Source organism: Equus asinus, chromosome 6, assembly GCF_041296235.1.
Source record: "Equus asinus isolate D_3611 breed Donkey chromosome 6, EquAss-T2T_v2, whole genome shotgun sequence".
Lineage (NCBI taxonomy): Eukaryota > Metazoa > Chordata > Mammalia > Perissodactyla > Equidae > Equus > Equus asinus.
In genome coordinates this window covers 51,162,105-51,182,861 of record NC_091795.1, presented here as the reverse complement: position 1 = coordinate 51,182,861, position 20,757 = coordinate 51,162,105, and the positions used below count along the sequence as shown (strand labels likewise).

General features: G+C 43.1%; 2 protein-coding genes across 6 annotated transcripts in view; one reads left to right on the top strand and one right to left on the bottom strand.

Moving 5' to 3' along the window:
- The first annotated feature begins 256 nt into the window (after positions 1 to 256).
- On the top strand, positions 257 to 19,518 carry LOC106841441 (activator of 90 kDa heat shock protein ATPase homolog 2). Of its 2 annotated transcripts, XM_014857461.3 has the most exons (9): positions 257 to 544; positions 1,854 to 2,044; positions 13,305 to 13,390; positions 15,274 to 15,388; positions 16,428 to 16,516; positions 17,192 to 17,308; positions 17,711 to 17,812; positions 18,408 to 18,459; positions 18,603 to 19,518. In XM_014857461.3, exons 1-9 carry the CDS (start codon positions 465 to 467, stop codon positions 18,773 to 18,775), a joined length of 1,005 nt encoding a protein of 334 aa, XP_014712947.1. In that variant the 5' UTR covers positions 257 to 464; the 3' UTR covers positions 18,776 to 19,518. The 2 variants fall into 2 exon arrangements, with proteins under 2 accessions (XP_014712947.1, XP_070368153.1); XM_070512052.1 differs by lacking the exon at positions 17,711 to 17,812 and having other exon boundaries at positions 300 to 544.
- USP34 (ubiquitin specific peptidase 34) overlaps positions 19,510 to 20,757 on the bottom strand; it is a 251,988-nt gene continuing 250,740 nt past the window's right edge. For 3 of the 4 annotated variants that reach the window (XM_044772515.2, XM_070512047.1, XM_070512048.1), the window contains one exon: positions 19,510 to 20,671. In XM_044772515.2, the coding sequence (XP_044628450.1) occupies positions 20,076 to 20,671 (596 nt within the window). In that variant the 3' untranslated portion in view covers positions 19,510 to 20,075. The remainder of the gene's footprint in view (positions 20,672 to 20,757) is intronic. The other variant, XR_011504013.1, reaches the window with a different exon arrangement.

Sequence of the window (20,757 nt, the reverse complement as noted above, 5' to 3'; positions counted from 1 at the left end):
GCGTCTCGGCCTTTAGGAGGGGGCCGAGGTCCTCCCTTCCTGGTCCCTGCATCTGCGAGTCCCGCAGCGGGGCCGGGATCACCCAACACACCTCCCCCGGCCTCCCGGATCTCCCCTCCCCAGCTCGGGGTCTCGGACCCCTCTCCCCGGCCCCCGCCCCCAGTCTCTGGGCCCCGCCCTCCGCCGATCCCCGGGCCCCGCCTCCCGGGCCCAGACTCCCCCGCCCCTGCAGCGCCCCGCCCCGCCCCGCGACCCCGCCTCTCGGAGCCCGTCTCCGGCCCCGGCTCCCTCGGAGCTCCGCGGCTGGGCGGGGCGGTGCATGGGGCGGGGATTTCTGGCACTTTCTGGGCGCTGCGAGCGCTCTCGTTCCGGGCTCGGAGGCCGGAAGCGTCGGGGACTGAGCCGAACCGCCGCCGCCGCGGCCCTTCCTTGTTCTCCGCCGAGGTCGCGCCGGCCGCGCAGGCATGGCCAAGTGGGGCCAGGGGGACCCGCGCTGGATCGTGGAGGAGCGGGAGGACGGCACCAACGTGAACAACTGGCACTGGTGCGGCCGGGCGGCGGCCGGGCCGGGGAGGCGGCTCCCGGCCTCTTCGCTTCGGAGCCGCGGGGCGGGACGGTGGGGACCCCCTGCAAGTCCCCGGCGCCCCGTGCCCTGCGGGGAGGGAGGCCGGGGCTCTCGGGGCGTTTCCCGGGCCGCGGGGATCCCGCCGTGGGGCGGGACCTGCACAGGTGCAGAGGATTCCCCCTCCGCTCCCCCAGCTGCTTTAAGAGCGGCTCCTCGTTAGCCTCAGGGTCTGGGAGAGCCCAGAGTCTGGAGCCCTGGGATCTTGCCTGCACTGGCTCTGGGACTTCCCTTTCCTCTTTCTGGAAGTTGGGTTGGACCCCAGGAATGACTTCTGGCCTCTCTCTTCAACTTGGACAGTCTATGACCTTAAGAGCTTCCCTTCTCTTCCCCCACTCCACATCCAACCCTCTGGATGTTTCTGGGAGTTAAAAGGGAGCCAGAAAGAGTGAGAGAGTGTGTGTGTGTGTGTGTAGTGGAAAGAACAGGAATTGGATCTCAACTCTACGTCTAACTTGATGGGCTTCTTGTGAGCCCTGCCTTCTAGGAATTTGAACAAGTTACCCATCCTTTTTGTACCTCATCTGGAACGGGGGCTGATTTCTGCCGCCGGGTCTCCCCCAGAGCTTCAGAAAGTGATGCTCTCTGTCCTGCTCCTCTGAGGGCTCTGTTACCTCCAGGCCATCAGGGTGATGCTGAGGCAGGTCCAAGGCGGAGCAAAGCTGTCAGCCTGTGAGGGGCTCCTTTACTGGGGGAGCCCTAGCCTGGGGCTCAGAAGAGCTGACCTCTCCTTTCCTAGTCCTGTCGCCGTGGATAGGTCATGAATTACTCTCCGCTCATTTCTACTCCCTAAAATGGGGACATTACTTGGGAAGATTGCATGAGATAATATATGTGTGAAAACTGTTGGTAATTTGTCTTGTTATGATTAAAATTGTTTCAGTCATTAGTGCCTTTTTTTATGGCTCAGGCTTTGCCCATCCATTTCCAACGGATGAGATTGCTAGACCCCCTTCCCCCAAAATGAGCCAGTGTTTTTAAACCAAAGTACTACTTTACCTAGTGGACGCCGGGCTCAAGGAACCAAGGAGGAGGATTAAAAAATATATGGTAGAAAGCTGGTTTGAGAAGCATGTGTGTAAGTTTGAGCGTGGCAGGCCTCTCAAGGCCACTTGAGAGGACTCGGGCTGGGCTTGGCCGGGTCTGGGCATTTACCCTGCTGCCCCAGGCCGGGCGTGTGGAGATTAGCTGGGGCTTCCATTCATGGCTCTGCCCTTCTGGTCCCTGGCAGGACAGAGCGGGATGCCACTAGCTGGTCCAAGGGGAAGCTCCATGAGCTCCTGGTGGGCATCATTGTGGAGAATGAAGCTGGCCGCTGTGAGATCAGTGAGCTGAAGCAGGTGGAAGGCGAGGCTTCCTGCAGCAGCCGCAAAGGAAAGCTGATTTTCTTCTATGAGTGGAACATCAAACTAAGCTGGAAAGGTAATGGTGCCTCAGGGTACAGGTAGGGCTAGAGGCAGCCTTGGCGCACAGCTGGTTGAGTCATTATTCATTCGTTCGGCAGATAGTTTTAGAACTCCTGCTGTGGGCCTGGGATTGACTGGCCCCTGAACTGGTGTTCGTGGTTCCGGACACCCTTACCGCACCTGGAGTTCTTTGTCCGACGAGTAGGGGGCTCCCTTTCTCCCAGCACTCAGCTGCTCAGAGCTCTTTGCTCTCAGGGGACTCTGGTCTGCCGGGCACTGTGAGCACTGGAGTTTCCTGGACCTGCTGCCTGGAGCTCTCTGCCCCCAGATAGCTGCCTGCTGGCTCCTTCGAGTCCTTCTGGTCTTTGTCATGATCGAAGCCACCTGTCTCCATCCTATAAAAATTGCAGATCCCTTCCTTGTCCTGTCTTTCTTCCCTGCTTTATCTATCCCCAAAGCACTGATATTTGGTGTACTATATATGGTTCCTTAAGTATTTTGTTTATTGTTCTGGTTCCCCCTCTTCCCCCCATTCATCAGGGCAGAGATCTTTTTAAAATAGCAGCTTTGTCGAGATATGCTTCACATCCCATACAGTTCACCCGTTTAAAGCGCACAATTCAGTGGTTTTCGGTATATTCACAGAGTTGTGCAGCCTTCGCTACAATAAATTTTAGAACATTTTCATCACTCCCAAAAAACCGTGGACCCATTAGCAATCACTCCCTGGGTCTTCGGCAGCCACTAATCTCTTTTCTCTCTCTGTGGATTTGTTTGTCCTGGACATTTCATATGAATGGAATCAGAGAGAGTGGTCTTTTGTGACTGGCTTCTTTTACTTAGTGTAATGTTTTCAAGGTTCATCTATGCTGCAGCAGGTTTCATTCCTATTTATGGTTGGATGGATATCCTCTTGTACAGATAAAGCACACTGTGTTTATCTCTTCATCAGTTGATGGATGTTGGGTTGTTTCCACTCTTCCTGTCTTTTGGTTAGGGGTTGATGGATTTTGTTTCCAGGCCCAGATCACTGTCTAGAATGTTGTGTGTTGGTTGAATGAATAAATGTCTCTTGTGGTGCCTAGCTGCTGGCTGGGTACACAGTCTATGCTCAGTAAATACTCATTGAAATAACCGTGGATGTGAAGATGAAGGAAGAGGAGGACGGAGGGAGAGATGTGGTCCTGGAGGATGGCACTGTGTTAAATTTTGGGCCTTAGCCCAGGAGTCAGCTCCTTTTTAGAGAGCAGCCACCAGTAAGGTGACCTTTGGCCTCTATCCACCCACCTCCCCACTCAGCTCTGAGGGCCCAGAGGAAGCTCATGGCCTTGTATGTCTTCCATCTTCCTAAGCTCAAAGCAACAACCAGCTCCTTTGCAAGATAAGACCCAGCCACTTCCAGGCAGCAGCCAGAGGGCAGGCTGAACAGGGCTTGCCCTGACCCCCTGTGCTTTCTCCTTCAGCGGTGAGTCCCAGAGGTGGCAAGTGGGACCCGCTGGGGAGGAGGCAACACTCTGGTCTTGTTTTTCTTTTTTCAATTAAATTTTAATTTCATTTTTTCCAGCTTTATTGAGATATAATTCTCTAAGTTGAGGGCGTGCAGTCTGTTGATTTGGTATGTGTTTATATTGTGACATGATTACCACAATAAGGTTAGTTAACACATCCATCACCTCATACAGCTACAGTTTTTTTGTGTGTATGTTGAGAACTTTTAAGATTTACCCTCTTGACAGCTTTCAGATACACAGTGCAGTATGGTTAACGGTCGTCGCCATGCTGTCCGGTACGTCTTCAGAACTTAGCATGTGACTGAAAGTTGGCACCCTCTGTGTCCCTTGGCCGCCTTCACCTTCCTCCCCTGCATCTGCCAAGCTACTCTCTGTTTCTGTGAGTTTGGTTTTTTAGACATATAAATGAGATCATGTAGTATTTGTTTTTCTCTGACTTATTTCACTTAAGCATAGTGCTCTCAAGGTCCATCCATGTTGTCACAAAAGGAGGGATTTCATTCTTTTTTATGGCTGAATAATATGTAATATGTATATTAACTACATATAATATATTAAATGTAGTTTATATATATATGTAAAATAATAATATATGTACACCACATTTTCTTATCCATTCATCTATCAATGGACACTTCAATTGCTTGTATGTCTTGGCTACTGTAAATAATGCTGCAGTAAACAAAAGGGTGCAAATGTCTCCTCAAGATAGTGATTTCATTTCCTTTCAATATATACCCAGAAGCGGAATTGCTGGATCATATAGTAAGTCTATTTTTAATTTTGGGGGGACCTTCGTACTGTTTTCCGTAGTGGCTGCAGCAGTTTACATTCCCACCAGTGGTGCACTGGACTTGCCTTTTCTCCACATCCTCACCAGTGCTCATCTCTTTTCCGTAATGGCCATTCTAACAGGTAAGAGGTGATATCTCATTGTGGTTTTGATTTGTATTTCCCTGATGATTGGTGATGTTGAACGCCTTTTCATGTACCTGTCAGCCATTTGAATATCTTTGCATAAATGTCTATTTAGATCCTTTGCCCTATTTTTTTTTTTGAGGAAGACTGGCCCTGAGCTAACATCTGTTGCCAATCTTCCTCTTTTTTTTTTTTTTACTTTTGAAGACTGCAGTGGAGCTAACATCTGTGCCAGTCTTCCTCCAGTTTATGTGGGATGCCTCCACAGCATGGCTTGATGAGTGGTGCCAGGTCTGTGCCTGGCATCCAAACCCACAAACCCTGGGCTGCCAAAGCGGAGGGTGCACACTTAAGCACTCAGCCCTGGGGCCAGCCCCTCCTTTGCCCATTTTAAAAATGGGATTATTTATTTTTTTCCTATTGAGTTGTATTCCTTACATATTTTGGATATTAACTCTTTTATCAGATAAGGTTTGCAGATGTTTTCTCCCATTCAGTAGGTTGCCTTTTCATTTTGTTGATGATTTCCTTTGCTGTGTGGAAGCTTTTTAGTTTGACTGGTCTCACTTACTTTTGCTTTTGTTGCTTGTGCTTTTGGTGTCACATCCAAGAATCATTGCCAAGACCAACATCAAGGAGTTTTTCCCCTTTGTTTTCTTCTAGAAGTTTTATGGTTTCATGTCTTATATTTAAGTCTTTAATACATTTTGAGCTCATTTTTGTGAGTGGTCTAAGGTACGGGTCCAATTTCATTCTTTTGCATGTGAATACCCAGTTTTCCCAGCACTATTTAATGAAGGAACTATCTTTTACCCATTGAGTATACTTGCCTTGTCAAACAGGTGACCATGTATGCATGGGTTTATTGATTTTTGTATGCATGGGGGTCTTGATTTTTTTTATGCCAATACCATACTGTTTTGATCACGATAGCTTTGCAGTAAAGTTTAAAGTCAGGAATTATGATGCCTCCAGCTTTGTTCTTTCTCATGATTGCTTTGGCTATTTGGGGTGTTTTGTGGTTCTGTTGAATTTTAGGATTGTATTTTCTACTTCTGTAAAAAATGCCATTGGGGTCTTGATAGGGATTTCATTGAATATATAGATGGCTTTGGGTAGTATGGATGTTTTAACAATATTAATTCTTCCAAGACATGAACATGGGATATCTTTCCATTTATTTGTGTCTTCTTCAGTTTGCATCATCAGTGTCTTATAGTTGGTCTGTAATTTTCTTTTCTTGTAGTGTTCTTATCTGGCTTTGGTATCAGGGTAAGGCTGGCCTTGTAAAATGAGTTTGCCTGTGTTCCCTCTTCTTCAGTTTTTGGAAGAATTTGAAAAGGAATGGTGTTAATTATTCTTTAAGTGTTTGGTAGAATTCACCAGTGAAACCATCTGGTCCTGGGCTTTTCTTTATTGAGAGGTTTTTGATTGATTACTGATTCAATCTCCTTAATCTTAATTGGTATGTTCAGAGTTTCTAGTTCTTCCTGATTCAGGTTTGGTAGGTGACGTGTTTCTAGGAGTTTATCCATTTCTTCTAGGTGGTCCAGTTTGTTGGCCTGTAATTGTTTGTAGTATAATTATCCTTTATATTTGTGTGCTATCAGTTGTAATGTCTCCTCTTTCATTTATAATTTTACTTATTTGGGCCCTCTTTTTTTTCTTAGTCTAGTTAAAGGTTTGTCAATACTGTTTATCTTTTCAAAGAACCAACTCTTAGTTTTATTAATCTTTTCTATTGTTTTCTTATTCTCTTTCATTTCTTCTACAATCTTTATTATTTCTTTTCTTTTTTTGTTGAGATAGTTGACATATAACATTATATTAGTTTCAGGTATACAAAATAATGATTTGATATTCATATACATCATGAAACAATCACCACTCTAAGTCTAGTTAACATCCATCACCATACTTTTATTGTTGTTAGTGCTGTTGAGTCAATTCTGACTCCCAGCAACCCTGTGTACAGCACAGTGGAGCCCTGCCTGATCTTTCTGTGCCGTCCTCTCACCTTCTGGTGCTATATCAGACAGTGCTCCGCTGCCGTTCATAGGGTTTTTGTTGGGTTTTATTTTTTCAGAAGTAGGTGGCCAGGTCCTTCTTCCTAGTCTGGAAGCTCCACTGAAACCTGTCCTCCATGGGTGACCCTGCTTGGTGTTTGAAATACTGGTGGCATAGTGTTCAGCATCATGGCAACACACAGCTGCCACAGTGTGACAACCGACAGACGGGTGGTGTGGTTCCCTGACCAGGAAGTGAACCCAGGCTGCAGTGGTGAAAGCACGGAATCTTAACCACCAGACCACAAATTTTTCTTTTTTTCTTGTGATGACAACTTTTAAGATTTACTTTCTTAGCAACTGTCAAACATACAGTACAGTATTATTAACTATAGTCACTGTGCTGTACGTTACGGCCCCATGACTGACTTATTTTGTGACTGGAAGTTTGTACTTTGACCACCTTTACCCATTTTGCTCACTGCACCCTCAGCCTCTGGCAACCATCAATCTGTTCTCTGTATCTATGACTTTAAAAAAAAATTCTACGTATAAGTGAGATCATACAGTATTTGTCTTTCTCTGTCTGACTTGTTTCACTTAGCAAAATGCCCTCAGTGTCTATCCATGTTGTCACAAATGGCAAGGTTTCCTTCTTTTTTGTGAATGATGTTCCATTTTATATATATATACACCACATTTTCTTTATCCATTCACCCATCGATGGAAATCTAGGTTGCTTCCACGTCTTGGCTCTTGTAAGTAATGCTGCAGTGAGCATGGGGGTGCATATATCTTTTTGAATTAGTGTTTTCATTTCCTTTGGATATACACTCAGAAGTAGAATTGCTGGAACATAGGGTAGTTCTATTTTTAATTTTTTGAGGAACCTCCATACTGTTTTCCATAGTGGCTGCACCAATTTGCATTCCCACCAGCAGTGCACAAGGGTTCATTTTACTCAACATTCTCACCAACACTCATTATTTCTTTTCTTTTTGATAATAGCCATCTAACATGGGTGAGGTTCTCTCATTGTGGTTTTAATTTGTTTTTCCCTGATAATTAGTGAGGTTGAGCACCTTTTCATGTACTTGTTGGCCATGTATGTCTTCTTTGGAAAAATGTTTATTCAGATCCTCTGCCCATTTTTTAATCTTACTGTCTATTTTTTGTCATTGAGTTATATGCGTTCTTTATATATTTTGGATATTAACCCCTTATCAGATATGATTTGCAAGTATTTTCTCCCATTCAGTAGATTGTCTTTTCATTTTGTTGGTAGTTTCCTTTGCTGTGTGGAAGCTCTTCAGTTTGACTAGTCCCACTTATTTATTTTTGCTTTTGGTGTCAAATCCAAAAATCATCACCAAGACTGATGTCAAGGAGCTTACTGCCTGTATTTTCTTCTAAGAGTTTTATAGTTACAGGTCTTGCATTCAAATCTTTAATTCATTTTGAGTTGGTTTGTTTTTTTGGGGAGGGGGGAAGATTAGCCCCGAGGTAACATCTGCTGCCAATCCTGCTCTTTTTGCTGAGGAAGACTGGCCCTGAGCTAACATCCGTGCCCATCTTCCTCTACTACTTTATATGTGGGACGCCCACGACAGCATGGCCTGCCAAGCGGTGCCATGTCTGCACCAGGGATCTGAACCGGCGAACCCCAGGCTGACGAAGTGGAATGTGCACACTTAACTGCTGCACCACCAGGCTGGCCCTGAGTTAGTTTTTGCGTATAAGATAAGATAGTGCTCCAGTTTAACTCTTTTGCTTGTGATTACCTAGTTTTCCCAATACCACTTATTGAAGAGACTGTCCTTTCCCCATTGTATATTCTTGGCTCCTTTATCGTAGATTAATTGACCACATATGTGTGGGTTTTCTGGGCTCTCCATTCTCTTCCATTGATCTATGTGTCTATTTTTATGCCAGTACCGTACTATTTTTATTACTATAGCTTTGTAATGTAGTTTGAAATCAGGAAGTATGATGCCTCCAGCTTTGTTCTTTCTGAAGATTGCTTTGGCTATTAGGGGTCTCTTGTGGTTCCATACAAATTTTGGGATTATTTATTCTATTTCTGTGAAAAATGCCATCAAAATTTTGATGGAGATTGCATTGAATCTGTAGATTGTTTATTATTTTCTTTCTTTTGCTAACTTTGAGCTTAGTTTGTCCTTGTTTTTCTAATTCCTTGAGCTGTAAAGTTACATTCTTTATTTGAGCTTTTTTTTTTTTTTCCACTTACTAGATTACTGGTTAATTATAAAAGGGTATAACTCAGGAACAGCCAGGTGGAAAAGATGCACAGGGCAAGGTATGGGGAAAGGGTGCAGAGCTTCCGTGCGCTCTCCAGGCACGCCTGCCAACCTGGAAGCTCTGAGATCTTTCTTTTTTTCTTGATGTATGTGTATATTGCCACCTACTTCCCTCTTAGAACTGCTTTTGCTGCATCCCATAAGTTTTAGTCTGTTGTATTTCCATTTTCATTTGTTTCAAGATATTTAAAAAATTTTCCTTTTGATTTCTTTGAGCCATTGGATATTCAGGATGTTTTTTTTTTTAATTTCTATGTATTTGTGAATTTTCTGGCTTTTCTGTTTTTGATTTCTAGTTTCATACCATTGTAGTTCGAAAAGATACTTATTATAATTTCTATCTTTTTGAATTTGTTGAGACTTGTTTTGTGGTCTAACGTGATTTATCCTGGAAAATGTTCTGTGGGCACTTGAGAAGAATTTGTATTCTGATGGATGGAGTGTTCTCTGTATGTCTGTTAGGTCTATTTGGTCTAGTGTTGTTCAAATCAGCTACTTCCTTATTGGTTTTCGTCTGGATGATCTATCCACTGTTGAGAGTTGGGTATTAAAGTCCCCAACTATTATTGTATTGCTGCTTCCTTTTCCTTTTAGTTCTTAGTATTTGCTTTATATATTTAGGTGCTCCAATGTTGGGTGCATAAACATTTACAATTGTTGTATCTTCTTGATGAATTGACCCCTTTGGCATTATATAGTGACCCTCTTTGTTTCTTTTGACCATTTTTAGCTTAAAGTCTATTTTGTCTAATATAAGTGTAGCTATTTCTGCTTTCTTTTTGTTACTATTTGTTTGAAATATCTTTTTCCATCCCTTCTATTTCAGTTTATGTGTGTCCTTAAAGCTAAAGTCAGTTTCTTATAGGCAGCATATTGTTGGATCTTGTTTTTTTTTTTTTTTTAATCCATTCAGCCAATCTCTGTCTTTTGATTGGAGAATTTAATCCACTTATGTTTAAAGTAATTATTGATGGTAAAGACTTACTATTGCCATTTTGTAAATTGTTTTCTGACTGTGTTGTAGGCCTTATGTTCCTTACTTTCTCTTTTGCCATCTTCCTTGGTGATTTGCTGCCTTGTTGTGGTATGCTTTGACTCCTTTGTCGTCATCTTTTGTGTATCTACTACAAGTTTTTCCTTTGTGGATATCCTGAGGCTTACATAAAATATCTTATATTTATAACATCCTATTTAAAATAACTTAATTTTGATAGCATACAGAAATGTATGCTTCCTCTCTTACATTTTAGGTTATTGATATTACAGTTTGCATCTTTTTTATATTGTGTATGCAATAACAAATTATTGGAGTTATATTTATTTTTAATATTTTTTTTAACTTTTAAAGTAGAGTTGTGAGTTACGCAGCACCATTGCGATGATAGATAATCTGACTTTGACTATATATTTACTATTACCAGTGAGTTTTACACATTCATGTGTTTTTATGATGCTAATTAGCATCCTTTTATTTCAGCTTGAAGAATGCCTGTTAGCTTTCTTGGAAGGCAGGTCTAGTAGTGACGAACACCCTCATCTTCTGTTTGTTTTGGAAAGTCTTTATTTCACCTTCATTTCCGAAGGACAGCTTTGCTGGGTATAGTGTTCTTGGTCAACAGTCGTTTCTTTCAATATTTTGAATATATCGTCCCACTCCTGTCCTGTCAAGTTTCTGTTGCAGAATCTGCCTGTAAGCCTTATGGAAGCTCCTTTATATGTGATGAGTCGCTTTTCTCATGCTGCTTTCAAAGTTCTCTCTTTGACTTTGACTTTTGACAACTTAATAATAATGTGTCTTGGTGTAACCCTTTTCGTGTTCAACCTATTTGGGGGTCTGTTGGTCATCATGTATCTGGATGTCCATTTCTCTCCCCAGGTTTGGGAAGTTTTCAACCATTATTGCTTTAAATAGACTTTCTGTTGTGTTCTCTTTCTCTTCTCATTTTGGGATTCCTGTAGTGCATATATTGTTTCTTTTAATGGGTATCCCATAGGTCCCGGAGGTTTTCTTCATTCTGTTCATTCTTTTTTCTTTTGTTCTTCTGACTGGATAATTTCAAATAACCTGCCTTCTAGTTCACTAATTCTTCTGCTTGGTTAAATTAGTTGTTGAAGCTCTCTTTAATTCTTAAGTTCAGTCATTGTATTCTTTGAATCTAGGATTTCTGTTTTGGGGTTTTTTGGGTGGTTTTTATTTCTTTGCTGAACTTCTCATTTTGTTCACACATTGTTTTCCCAGTTGCATTTAGTTTTCTGTCTGTGTGTTCTTGTAGTTCACAAGAACTTAAGTTAAAACTTCTTTAAGAGGTTTATTCTGAATTCCTGGTCCCATAGTTCATAGGTCTCCATTTCTTTAGGTCAGTTATTGGAGCTTTATTAGTTTCCTTTGGTGGTGTTACGTTTACCTGATTCTTCCTGAGCCTTGATTCCTTGCATTGGTGTCTGCACATATAAATAAATGGTCTCGTCTTCCAGACTTTACAGGTTTGCTTCAGCAGGGAGAGACCTTCAACATTGAGCTCAGCTTGGGTTACTGGGCAGGTCTGCTGGTACCATCCATGGATGGACAGGGCTTGCTGTCAGGGTCTCCAGTGGGTGGGGCCACTGCCCTTGCTCTGAGGTTGGGGGTGGGCATTATTGCTGCAGGGGCTCTGTGGTTGGGTGGGTGTGCTAGCTGGGCTCCATGTTTAAGTGGGCTGCTGGGTGGGCTCTCTGATTGGGCGGGGCTGGTGGCTGTGCTCCACCATCATGTGGGGCCACTAGCTGGGCTCTGCAATTACCTCTGGTCAGGCAGGGTCACTGACTGTGTTCCCTGCCAGGGCAGTGCCCCGGTTGTACTCTGTGATTGGGCAGGGCTGCAGGCTGGGCTCAACAATTGCTCCTGATTGAATGGGGTCTCAGGCTATGCTCCCTGACCAGATGGTGCCGCTGGCTAGACTCTGTTTAGGTGGTGCTGCAGGTAGGGCTTTGTGGTCATACCTAGCCTCAGGCTGTGATCTGCCATCAGGTAGGGACGCACACTGTGCCCTGAAGTTGGGCAGGTCTGCAGGTGTGGATTCCTGATCAAGTAGGCTGCTGGCTATGCTCCACTGTTGAGCAAGGTTGCTGGCTGGGCGCTCTGGTCAGAAGGGACCTCCAGCTGTATCTTGCCATTGGGTGGGGCTAGAGACTGTGCTCTGCAGTTGGGTGGGGTTGCTGTCTGGGCTCACTGTCTGGGTGAGGCTACAAGCAGTGTTTAGCAATAGAGCAGGGCTGTAGGCTGGGCTCAGAGGCTGATTAGGGTTACTCTTCAGGCTCCCTGGTTATGCAGGGCCAGAGGCTATGCTCAACAATTGGGGAGGGTTGCTGGTTTGGCTCCAAGTGGGGTTGTAGGGATGGGCTCTTGTGGCTGCCGAGGTTCTCTGGTCAGGCTTCCTGGATCGTCAGGACTGGAGGCTATGCTCAGCAGTTGAGTGGGGCTGTGAATTTGCTTCCTTCACCGGGTGGGGCAGTCAAATGAGCTCCAAAGTTGGCTTCAGCCAGTTGACTGGGGACCCAAATTGGGCAGAATTGCCAGCTGAGCTCCCTGGCCAGATAGGGCTACCAGCTTGGCTTTGCAGATAGGCAGAGTCGCTGGCTGGGATCTCTGCTCATGTATTGCTGGAAGGAGGAGCATGGTCCACCAAGATTTGAGCACTGGTTGCTGAAAGCCCTGCCCCACTTCTCTGTCTCTATCTGATTCCTGGTTGTCCCAGTGAGGTGATACCCAAGTGGGCCTCTCAGGAAGCATCCGACAGTGTTGAGGAGCCTGGATGTCCACCTTGTGCTCTCTTTTCACACTGGAGAAACCACTGGGGGGCCCTCTGAGTGTGGCTCTGGTTGGTCCGGGTGAGGGGCGATTTGGTCAGAGTTACCACTTCTCCCCTCCTAACACAGTCCTTCTCTGTCTCTGTCCAGGAGGGTGCCTCAGCCTCACCTCTGGGTTCTGGGATTTTCCCAGTGGTGTCTTGTCAATGGATAGCTGCTAGTTAGTCTTGTGAGGGAGAGTCAGGAATAACTTATGTTGCCATCCTGATGTTGTCACTGAAATCAACACTCTGGTTTGAAAGAAATCCAGCTTCATGGAGTCCACACAGAACTTCCCAAGCTACAACTTCCCTCCCCTCACTCTTTCCATGGTTAAAACTCATTGTCCTTTTCTGTCCTTCCATCCTGTTTGTGACTCTTCTTCATCCTGCTTTGACCTGGTAAAGAATATCGGGTGAGGAAAAAAGAAACATTGGTTACAGACTCGCTTGCTCCAACCACATGCTTCCACCTGGCATTGGCCAGGTCCTGCCCCACTGTCTTGGCTGCTTACCTCTGATGTGGGCCAGGAGAACAGGGTCAGTTTTGGCACTTGTGTGGTGGTAAAGCCTTGAGCTTGCCTTGTTTCCAGCAGTGGTGGCCTCCTGTGAGGAGGGTGGGCTGTTCACTTAGGCACGGCAGTTTTGCATAATCTGGTTGTGACTTTGTAATTGAAGAACACATTTTGCTCATTTTAGGTATAATTAAAGAATCTGGTGTGAAGCACAAGGGATTGGTTGAAATACCCAGCCTTTCTGAAGAAAATGAAATAGATGACACCGAGGTGAGGCATCCGATGGAGTTTTTCTTTCTTCTTTTTTTTTTAAATTAAGCTTCTGCTATAGATGTTGGGCATTTGAAAAACTGTTTCTCAGACTGTGTGATTCCTGTGCCGTAGTTTTGGTGAGTTGTGGAGGGCTCGTTTGCCGAGAAGGATTGCCGTGATGTGGGGGCAGCATGAGGTGTGGGGCAGAGTGGTATAGGAACGAGGGTAAGCCCAGGAAGCCCTAGACTGCCCCCAAGGACCAGGTGTGGGGCAGGTGACTGCACCCTCCAAGGCCTCCTCTTCTGTGAAACGGGGTTAATTCATCTTTCAGGGGTGTTATCAGATCAACGAGTGTATGTACTGTAAAGTGCTCAGTCTGCATGCACAGCTTGGTGAATGGGAGTTTGTTTCTCCTTCCCCTGTATCTTTGCTGTTTCCCTTTAATAGTGAAAATTCTCTTTGCTGTGATCTCCCTTGGTTATATCTCATGGTTTTTTGTAAACTGGTTAGTTAGTATGTGTTGCTTTTGACTGGCTCTCCTAGTTCTTTGGGAGGTGGAGCCTTGTGTAACTCTCAAGCTTGGTTTTCAGTTAGTGCCCTTTTTAAGCTGAAAGCTTGGTTCTCGGGAGAGACCTTTTGTACAGCAGCTAAATTTTCCAAACGAAGATAGTTTGACAAAGGGTCTTTTTTAATTGGTGCATGTATTCAACGTGAAGGCTTTCGAAGATATAAAAACTAAATCATAATGAGCAACGTCTGTGACTAGCCTTTATTGAAGGTTATAAAATAACATGAAAGTGGTGCTGTCTCAGACACCTCTTCAGACACGTGCTTGCTATACTCTGGGGCTGTGATTTCACTTGGCTATATTTATTTAGATCCATTAGCTGAGAAGTTTTTCATCAGCATATTAAACTGGTTTTTTAGATTCAGCCCTTGGTAGCATTACAGAATAAACTCTTTAGATTGGAACTGGGACTTGGGACCAGGCCCAGCTCAACTGAATCGTAGGGACTTCATAGGATTTCAAACCAACACCTCTTTTCATTCTGAGAAGGAGGACCACAGAGCATCCCCAGAGCAGCATTTTGATGGTTCCCTCTCCATCTCCCCCCTTCTCTCTCGTCTCCCCTCCTATCCCTCCTCTCTCCCCGACCCCCTCCTCCTCCTCAATTCTCCTCCCTGCCAAAAACGTGTAGCTCAAGGCCATGCTATGTGGGAACTTGAATTTCCTAATTACGCTCGCTTTTGGGTTCTAGACCAGCGCTGTTCAGTAGAAATATAATGCAAGCCACTTATGGAATTTAAAATTTTCTAGTAGCCATATTAAAAAAGTTAAAAGAAACAGGTGCAATTAATTTTAATAATATTTTTTATTTAACCCAAAATATAAAAAAATACCACTTTAACATGTAATTAATATCAAAATTATGGAGATTGTTTTACATTGTTTTTTCCTACTAAGTCTTCAAAGTTTGATGTATATTATTTTACACTTATAGCACATCTCAAATCAGACCAGCCACATTTCAAGTGCTTAATAGCCATGTGTGGCTAGTGGCTACCATTCTGACAGCGCATTTCTAGACCCTGATAAAAGCCATGGACTTCGTCATCAATATAATACATATGTACATATACACATAAAATTCTGCATGCAAATTAAGAGGTTTGTGATCTAAGAAGTCCATTCAAGATTTGGCCATCAACCCAGTCAGTGGACCCTTGATGAAAAAACCCTCACATCTTCTTAAACTATTATGAAGAAACTTGTTACATCCCTTTTATATCTAGTTCTTCCTCTTCCCTCACCATCACAGTTTTTCTCTCATCCATATGTCCCAGTTGAAAGAATACATCAAACCAGGTTTTTCTTAGGTTTGTATTTTTCTGATTTGTAGGTGAGTGTGAGTAAAAAGAAAGGAGATGGGGATATACTGAAGGATCTTATGAAGACTGCAGGCACTGCCCGGGTCAAGGAGGCCCTTGGAGATTACCTGAAGGCACTTAAGACGGGTAAAGAAAGCATTCCTGTGAACCAGAGGGTCCCTTTTCTGTTTACCCAAGTTATGCTCTGTACTCTGGATTCCCAGGTTAGGCTGATGTTTACGGCTCCAGAAACAGCTCTTTATGCTGCAGGCTAAAGTGTAGTCTGAGGGTTGAGAGCTAGTCATGAATAAGACCATAATTGGTGATTATCAGTATTGTACACAGCGTGAACCATTTTGCCTACAGAATTGTTAATAGTTTTCTGGAATGACAATTATTTAATCAGTTGTTTGTATAATTACCTGTTTAATGTCTGTCTTCCCTGCTAGACTATAAGTTCCATGAGGGCATGAAAGGTATCTGTCTTGTGTACTGCTCTATCTCCAGCACATAGTAGGTGCTTAATCTTTGTTGAATGAATGAATGAAAGTGACTGCAGGTATTACAGGTGTAGTTGAGATTTATCTAGATAATCCCTACAGTGCACGAAAGTGAGGTTATTGTCTTCCCTAAATTAGAAAAGTCACCTTCCAGGCAGAATGGCCAGCAGGGCCCATATGTCTATACCTCATTTCTGGACTCTGCTACCTGAATATCTAGGTGTTAGCATAGAAGGGTTTAGGGTTGTCACTTTTTCCACGAAACCACACATGTGGCTGGCCCACCACCTTGAATACTGTGAGGTAAGTTTTGTGAGGGTGATGGTGAAGCAATGACAAAGTGCCTGGTTTTAACGGCAGGTGAAGGCCATAAAGCTACTACTAGTTAAGTTGTATAAAACTGAACTTTTTGGAAAAGAACGTTTGAAAATTTTGCTATTTTATCAAGGACTAGATAAAAGGCGTTTGGAAAAAAACAAAAAGCATTTGTTACTGTGGAACTCAGGTTGTTAATGATTAGTTTTATATGAAAGAAAACAGAATGGTCTTGAAATTCTCAAAATGACAGGAGTTCTTTTTAAAAATAGTTTTATTTTCTTATCTGCTGTTTTGGGTTTCTGCCTTACTATTTGTGCTGAAAAGGAAAAAAGTTCTTTATTAAAACCATTTCCCATGTTTCTTTGTAGAATTTACAATGGGAATGATTTTACCAACGAAAGCTATGGCAACCCAGGAATTGACTGTTAAAAGGAAACTGAGTGTGAATCCCTTGCAGGTATGACCTCTGGTGGCCAGTACGTAGGGAGGGGAAAGCAGGTGAGCAATGAGAATGCTTCAGAGCTCTAAACAGCCCTTCCATGATGAACTGTAAAGGATAGCAAGGAGGGCCACTTCATCCATCCTTGCGTCCCTGCCACTTTTTTTGGAAATGATGAAATGAGACTTTCATCCTTGATGAAAGGGAATGTGTAAACAGGGCTTTTTGTGGGCTGAATATTGAATTTAGTTTACAGCAGTGTTCTAAAGGTAGCGTTCTTTGGTAGACAACAGATTACAAAACCAGGTGACTTTGAGGTTCACATACCACAATGGAAGAACCTTCTGTCCAGACTTTTGGATTGAGAGGTTTTAGATTGTGTTCTTGGAAGCTGGCGGTGGCAGATTGACACCCTTTGGGCTTGAGAAGTGCTCTTGTCCTTCATCTGCTCATCTTTATGCTCTCTGGGCCATATTTAGATGTCCAAGTAGGAGTCGAGTATGAAGCCATAGCCTGGGGGTGGAACAGAGCTAAAATGCTAATAGGAACAGTCAGCTCTTTTTCCAAAGTAAAGACCAGGACTGATGGTGCTAAGTGGCTTTTCATGCTGTTTCCATGTGTCTGGAAGTGGTAATGTGGCATTTGGTGTTTTATTATTGGCATGCTAATTACCCTTTGGAACTTCTTCTCAAGATTCAGGCCTCATCTCCAGTGGCGTTGGGGGTAAGGATTCCCACTGTGGCAGTGCACATGACAGAACTGTTTGACACAGCTGCAGAACAGCTGTACAGCATCTTTACTGTGAAGGACGTAAGTTACTTCTCAGGCTAGGTTCTTAATTGCTGACATGGGGAGATGTGCCACTCAGAACTGGGGCTGGTTTTTGGTTTCCTATATGGCCTTGTTTTTCTGATTGAAGGAATCTAGAATAATGGAGATAGAAGTCTCTAGGATAGCTTCTGAAAAATTTGAGCGGGGAAAAGATGGGCATTTGGGGGGAATATATCAGGATTTAGGGGATACACTAATTTACTGAGTTTTCTCCCTCTGAAAGAGAAGTAGAGTGTAGAAAAAGCTGTAAGTAAAAGCTATGTATTCAGGATTGAAAAAAAGAAACCCCAAAGCACAGTAACTGTTGTATTAATACTTTAGATTAAAAAGGTGATAGCATGTGCTGGAATAACATGTCTACTGTATGTTCTGCTTGGTTAGTTGGTGCAAAAATTTTCTAAATCTCCTGCTGTATTAGAAGTTGAAAAGGGAGGGAAATTCCAGATGTTTGATGGGAACATCACCGGTGAATATATAGAATTGGTAAGTAATCTTAGGGTTAAAGACAAGTTAAGCCGGGACTGAGTCTTCTTTCGGTTAATGCTGCTTTTTTTAATCCATGCTGTTTGTAACTTGCTTTGGGTTTTTATCTGAGCTCACAGAAACTTGACAACTTTATAAAGTTGGTTATAGAGCAAATAAAAAGTTACATATATAACAAGTAATGATAAAGATGAAGCCTTAGTTTTCACATAATTGTGCAAACGCTTATGGTTTTAGAAGAAACCAGTGTTAATTCCTCCCAATTCTTGGTCTAGAAGTTTCAGGTTTCTGCTACCTAAATCACTAGGGTCTGCATTGCCAAATGTCAGTTGCCTCATCCTTGACATTCTAGTTATTCTAGTTACCACTGTTACCATACTTTTATCCTTGATGTTACTGCTGTTAGGGACATTCTGGCATCAGGGACGATGAATTCTCAATGGTGCTGGCATATAAACTGGAAAGTGGGACTGTATGTTGTTCATTGATTACTTTTAGTATGTAGGGGTTTTAACGGAAGGATTTGGTGTTCTGTGTTGTAATATTGTAGGAAGTTTTAAAAGATGTTTTCAGTGGAATTTCCCTTTTGTTTCAGTTAACAAATAAAAAGATTGTCATGAAATGGAGGTGTCGGAACTGGCCAGAAGGTATGTTATTAGTACCTTTGTTAGTTATGAGTCCAAAAACACTCAAGCTGTTTTTCCCCCACTGTGAAAAGCTAGTAGTAGTACTATATGGATAAATGTTCCTTTTCATAATGCAGTGATAAGCTTCCTATTTTTTTTTCCAGAACACTATGCAACAGTTGCACTGAATTTTGTGCCTATTCCAGGGCAAACAGAATTACAATTGGACTGTAAAGGAGTTCCTGTCTGTAAAGAAGAGAACATGAAATTCTGTTGGCAGAAGCAGCATTTTGAAGAAATAAAAGGTTTATTGCAGCTGACCACCCTAAATGGTTGAATTAGTTAGATTTTATATGGGCATTACTTTTTCTAAGCAGAAAGTGTCAGGTTTACCTGTTATTCCTTTTAAAAAAGAAAACAAACTCTTAATTTATATTGGATGAAATCCATGGACTTATACAGAATTTAAAGCACTGTTTGTTTGAATCTGTACTATGACTAGACTCTGTATTGAGTTAAAAGCAGCAAATTACCTGAAATTAGGTATTAACCTTATCTCCCTTAGATGCTCCTCTGGGAACAGACTGAGCCCCTGAGTACAGACAGCTGACGTTTCCCAGGCTACAGCTTGTCCTGGCAAGCTTCCTTCCAGCTGTAGTTTTAAGTTCAGGAAGACAAAATAAACGGCATATTGATACTATTCCTTTATTTTACCACAGGGTTCTTAAGGTGTGCACCTCTTAGGTAGTGAGCCAGCGGCGTGCTGCATTCAGGAGTATGTTGAAGTGAGGGCGAGTTGGCTGTATTGTTAGACTTCTCCCTGCAACAGTTATTGACTTCCGGGTGGAGAGGACTGAAAAGTCTATGGGGATTAAGTTACTTTTTGGACTGCCACTAAATAGTTCGAATAAACTAGAATATGATGGGTAAGTGCTCCCCCCAGTCACAGTTTTCTCATTACTTTCATCTGAGAAGACTGAAGCAACGTATGTAAACAAATGAAAAGTCATCACAATCAGTTTAATTAAGTGCACAGAATAGCAATCAGTCATGTCAATAAAAATAAAACAATTATTTTTACATCAAGTGTGCTTTATTTCCTCCACAGGTATTCTGTTAAATAAAGCACCATTTATATATACTGCCAGGCCACAGCTAAAGAGGATTCTTTACAGAATCAAATTTCTTGTGGTTGTTCCGTATACAAGTAAACTTAATTTTGATAATAAGAACCACAGCGATCGGAGGCAATCTGCCTCTATTATAAGGTACAAAACTGGCACAGAGGACACCATATTATACACAGTAAAAATGCTGTAGGTTTAAATTACATTGTACAGGGCCAGGGAACCCTGTTCCTCCCAGACAGCCATATTAAATGAAAGCCACTACAGTGAACTCTTAATTACATAAAACATATCCATTATCTGATTGCCCTTTAGAAAGTATACTGAAGATGCAAATTTTTTTTCATCTGGAGTTCTGCCTGACCAAGAATTAAGCCTATAAATCTATCTTGCCATTCAAGCAGAGAGCACTGGACAAACTGAAGCACAAAAACAGAAATAAGCAAAACTTATACAAACAGCATTGGGGGGAGGGGGGGAACCTTAAAAGTAGACATGCTACATCTAATGTCAAGAAGCAGCTTGATTTCCTTTGCCAGATATCCTTGTGACCACATGGATCGTAGATTCAATGGTCCTACACAGGGTATCTAAAATGTCGTGTTGCTGCATGTGACTAAAGAGTCCTCTGGAATGGCCACAACTGAGTGATAAAGCAGCCTCAGGGTCCTGGGAGGGCAAAGCTGGACCATCACAACTTCTCAAGTCAGCTAAGTCAGACAGAACCGCAGAGATAGAAGTAGAAGGGAACTCGGACTCTTCCTCAGCTAGGTTAGGATCCTTGGAACAGGGGAGGTCTTTAAATTCTTTACAGTCTTCAAATTTACCATTGTTGGACTGTTCTGCATGCTGTGACCTGATGTCTTCTGAAAACGAAGATGGGACTTCCATTCGGTATTCTTTAACAGAACTATTTTCAGGGGAGGGAAGATCTTGCTCAGTTCCTGGATCGATAATTGAGGAGTCTCTTGTCTCGTTGTCTGAAGTGCTGGTTGGGGTCAGGGCCTCCCTGGTTTCTGTTTTCAGGTCGCTGATGCAGCTGTCTACAGTATGCTCCTCATCACTGCTCACACGCCGCCTTTTAACAGGAGTCGCCCCTTCATCATCTGTGGAAATGAACGTCAAAACAAACTTCTCTGAAAGGAGTCATTCAGCTCACAGTACACTGGGGTGTTTGTAGGCAATTTTGTTT

Coding starts and splice junctions, on each gene's coding strand:
- LOC106841441 (XM_014857461.3), top strand. CDS start 465: ATGGCCAAGTGGGGCCAGGGGGACCCGCGCTGGATCGTGGAGGAGCGG. Junction 545..1,853: donor AACGTGAACAACTGGCACTG/GTGCGGCCGGGC, acceptor GGTCCCTGGCAG/GACAGAGCGGGATGCCACTA. Junction 15,389..16,427: donor CCTGAAGGCACTTAAGACGG/GTAAAGAAAGCA, acceptor GTTTCTTTGTAG/AATTTACAATGGGAATGATT.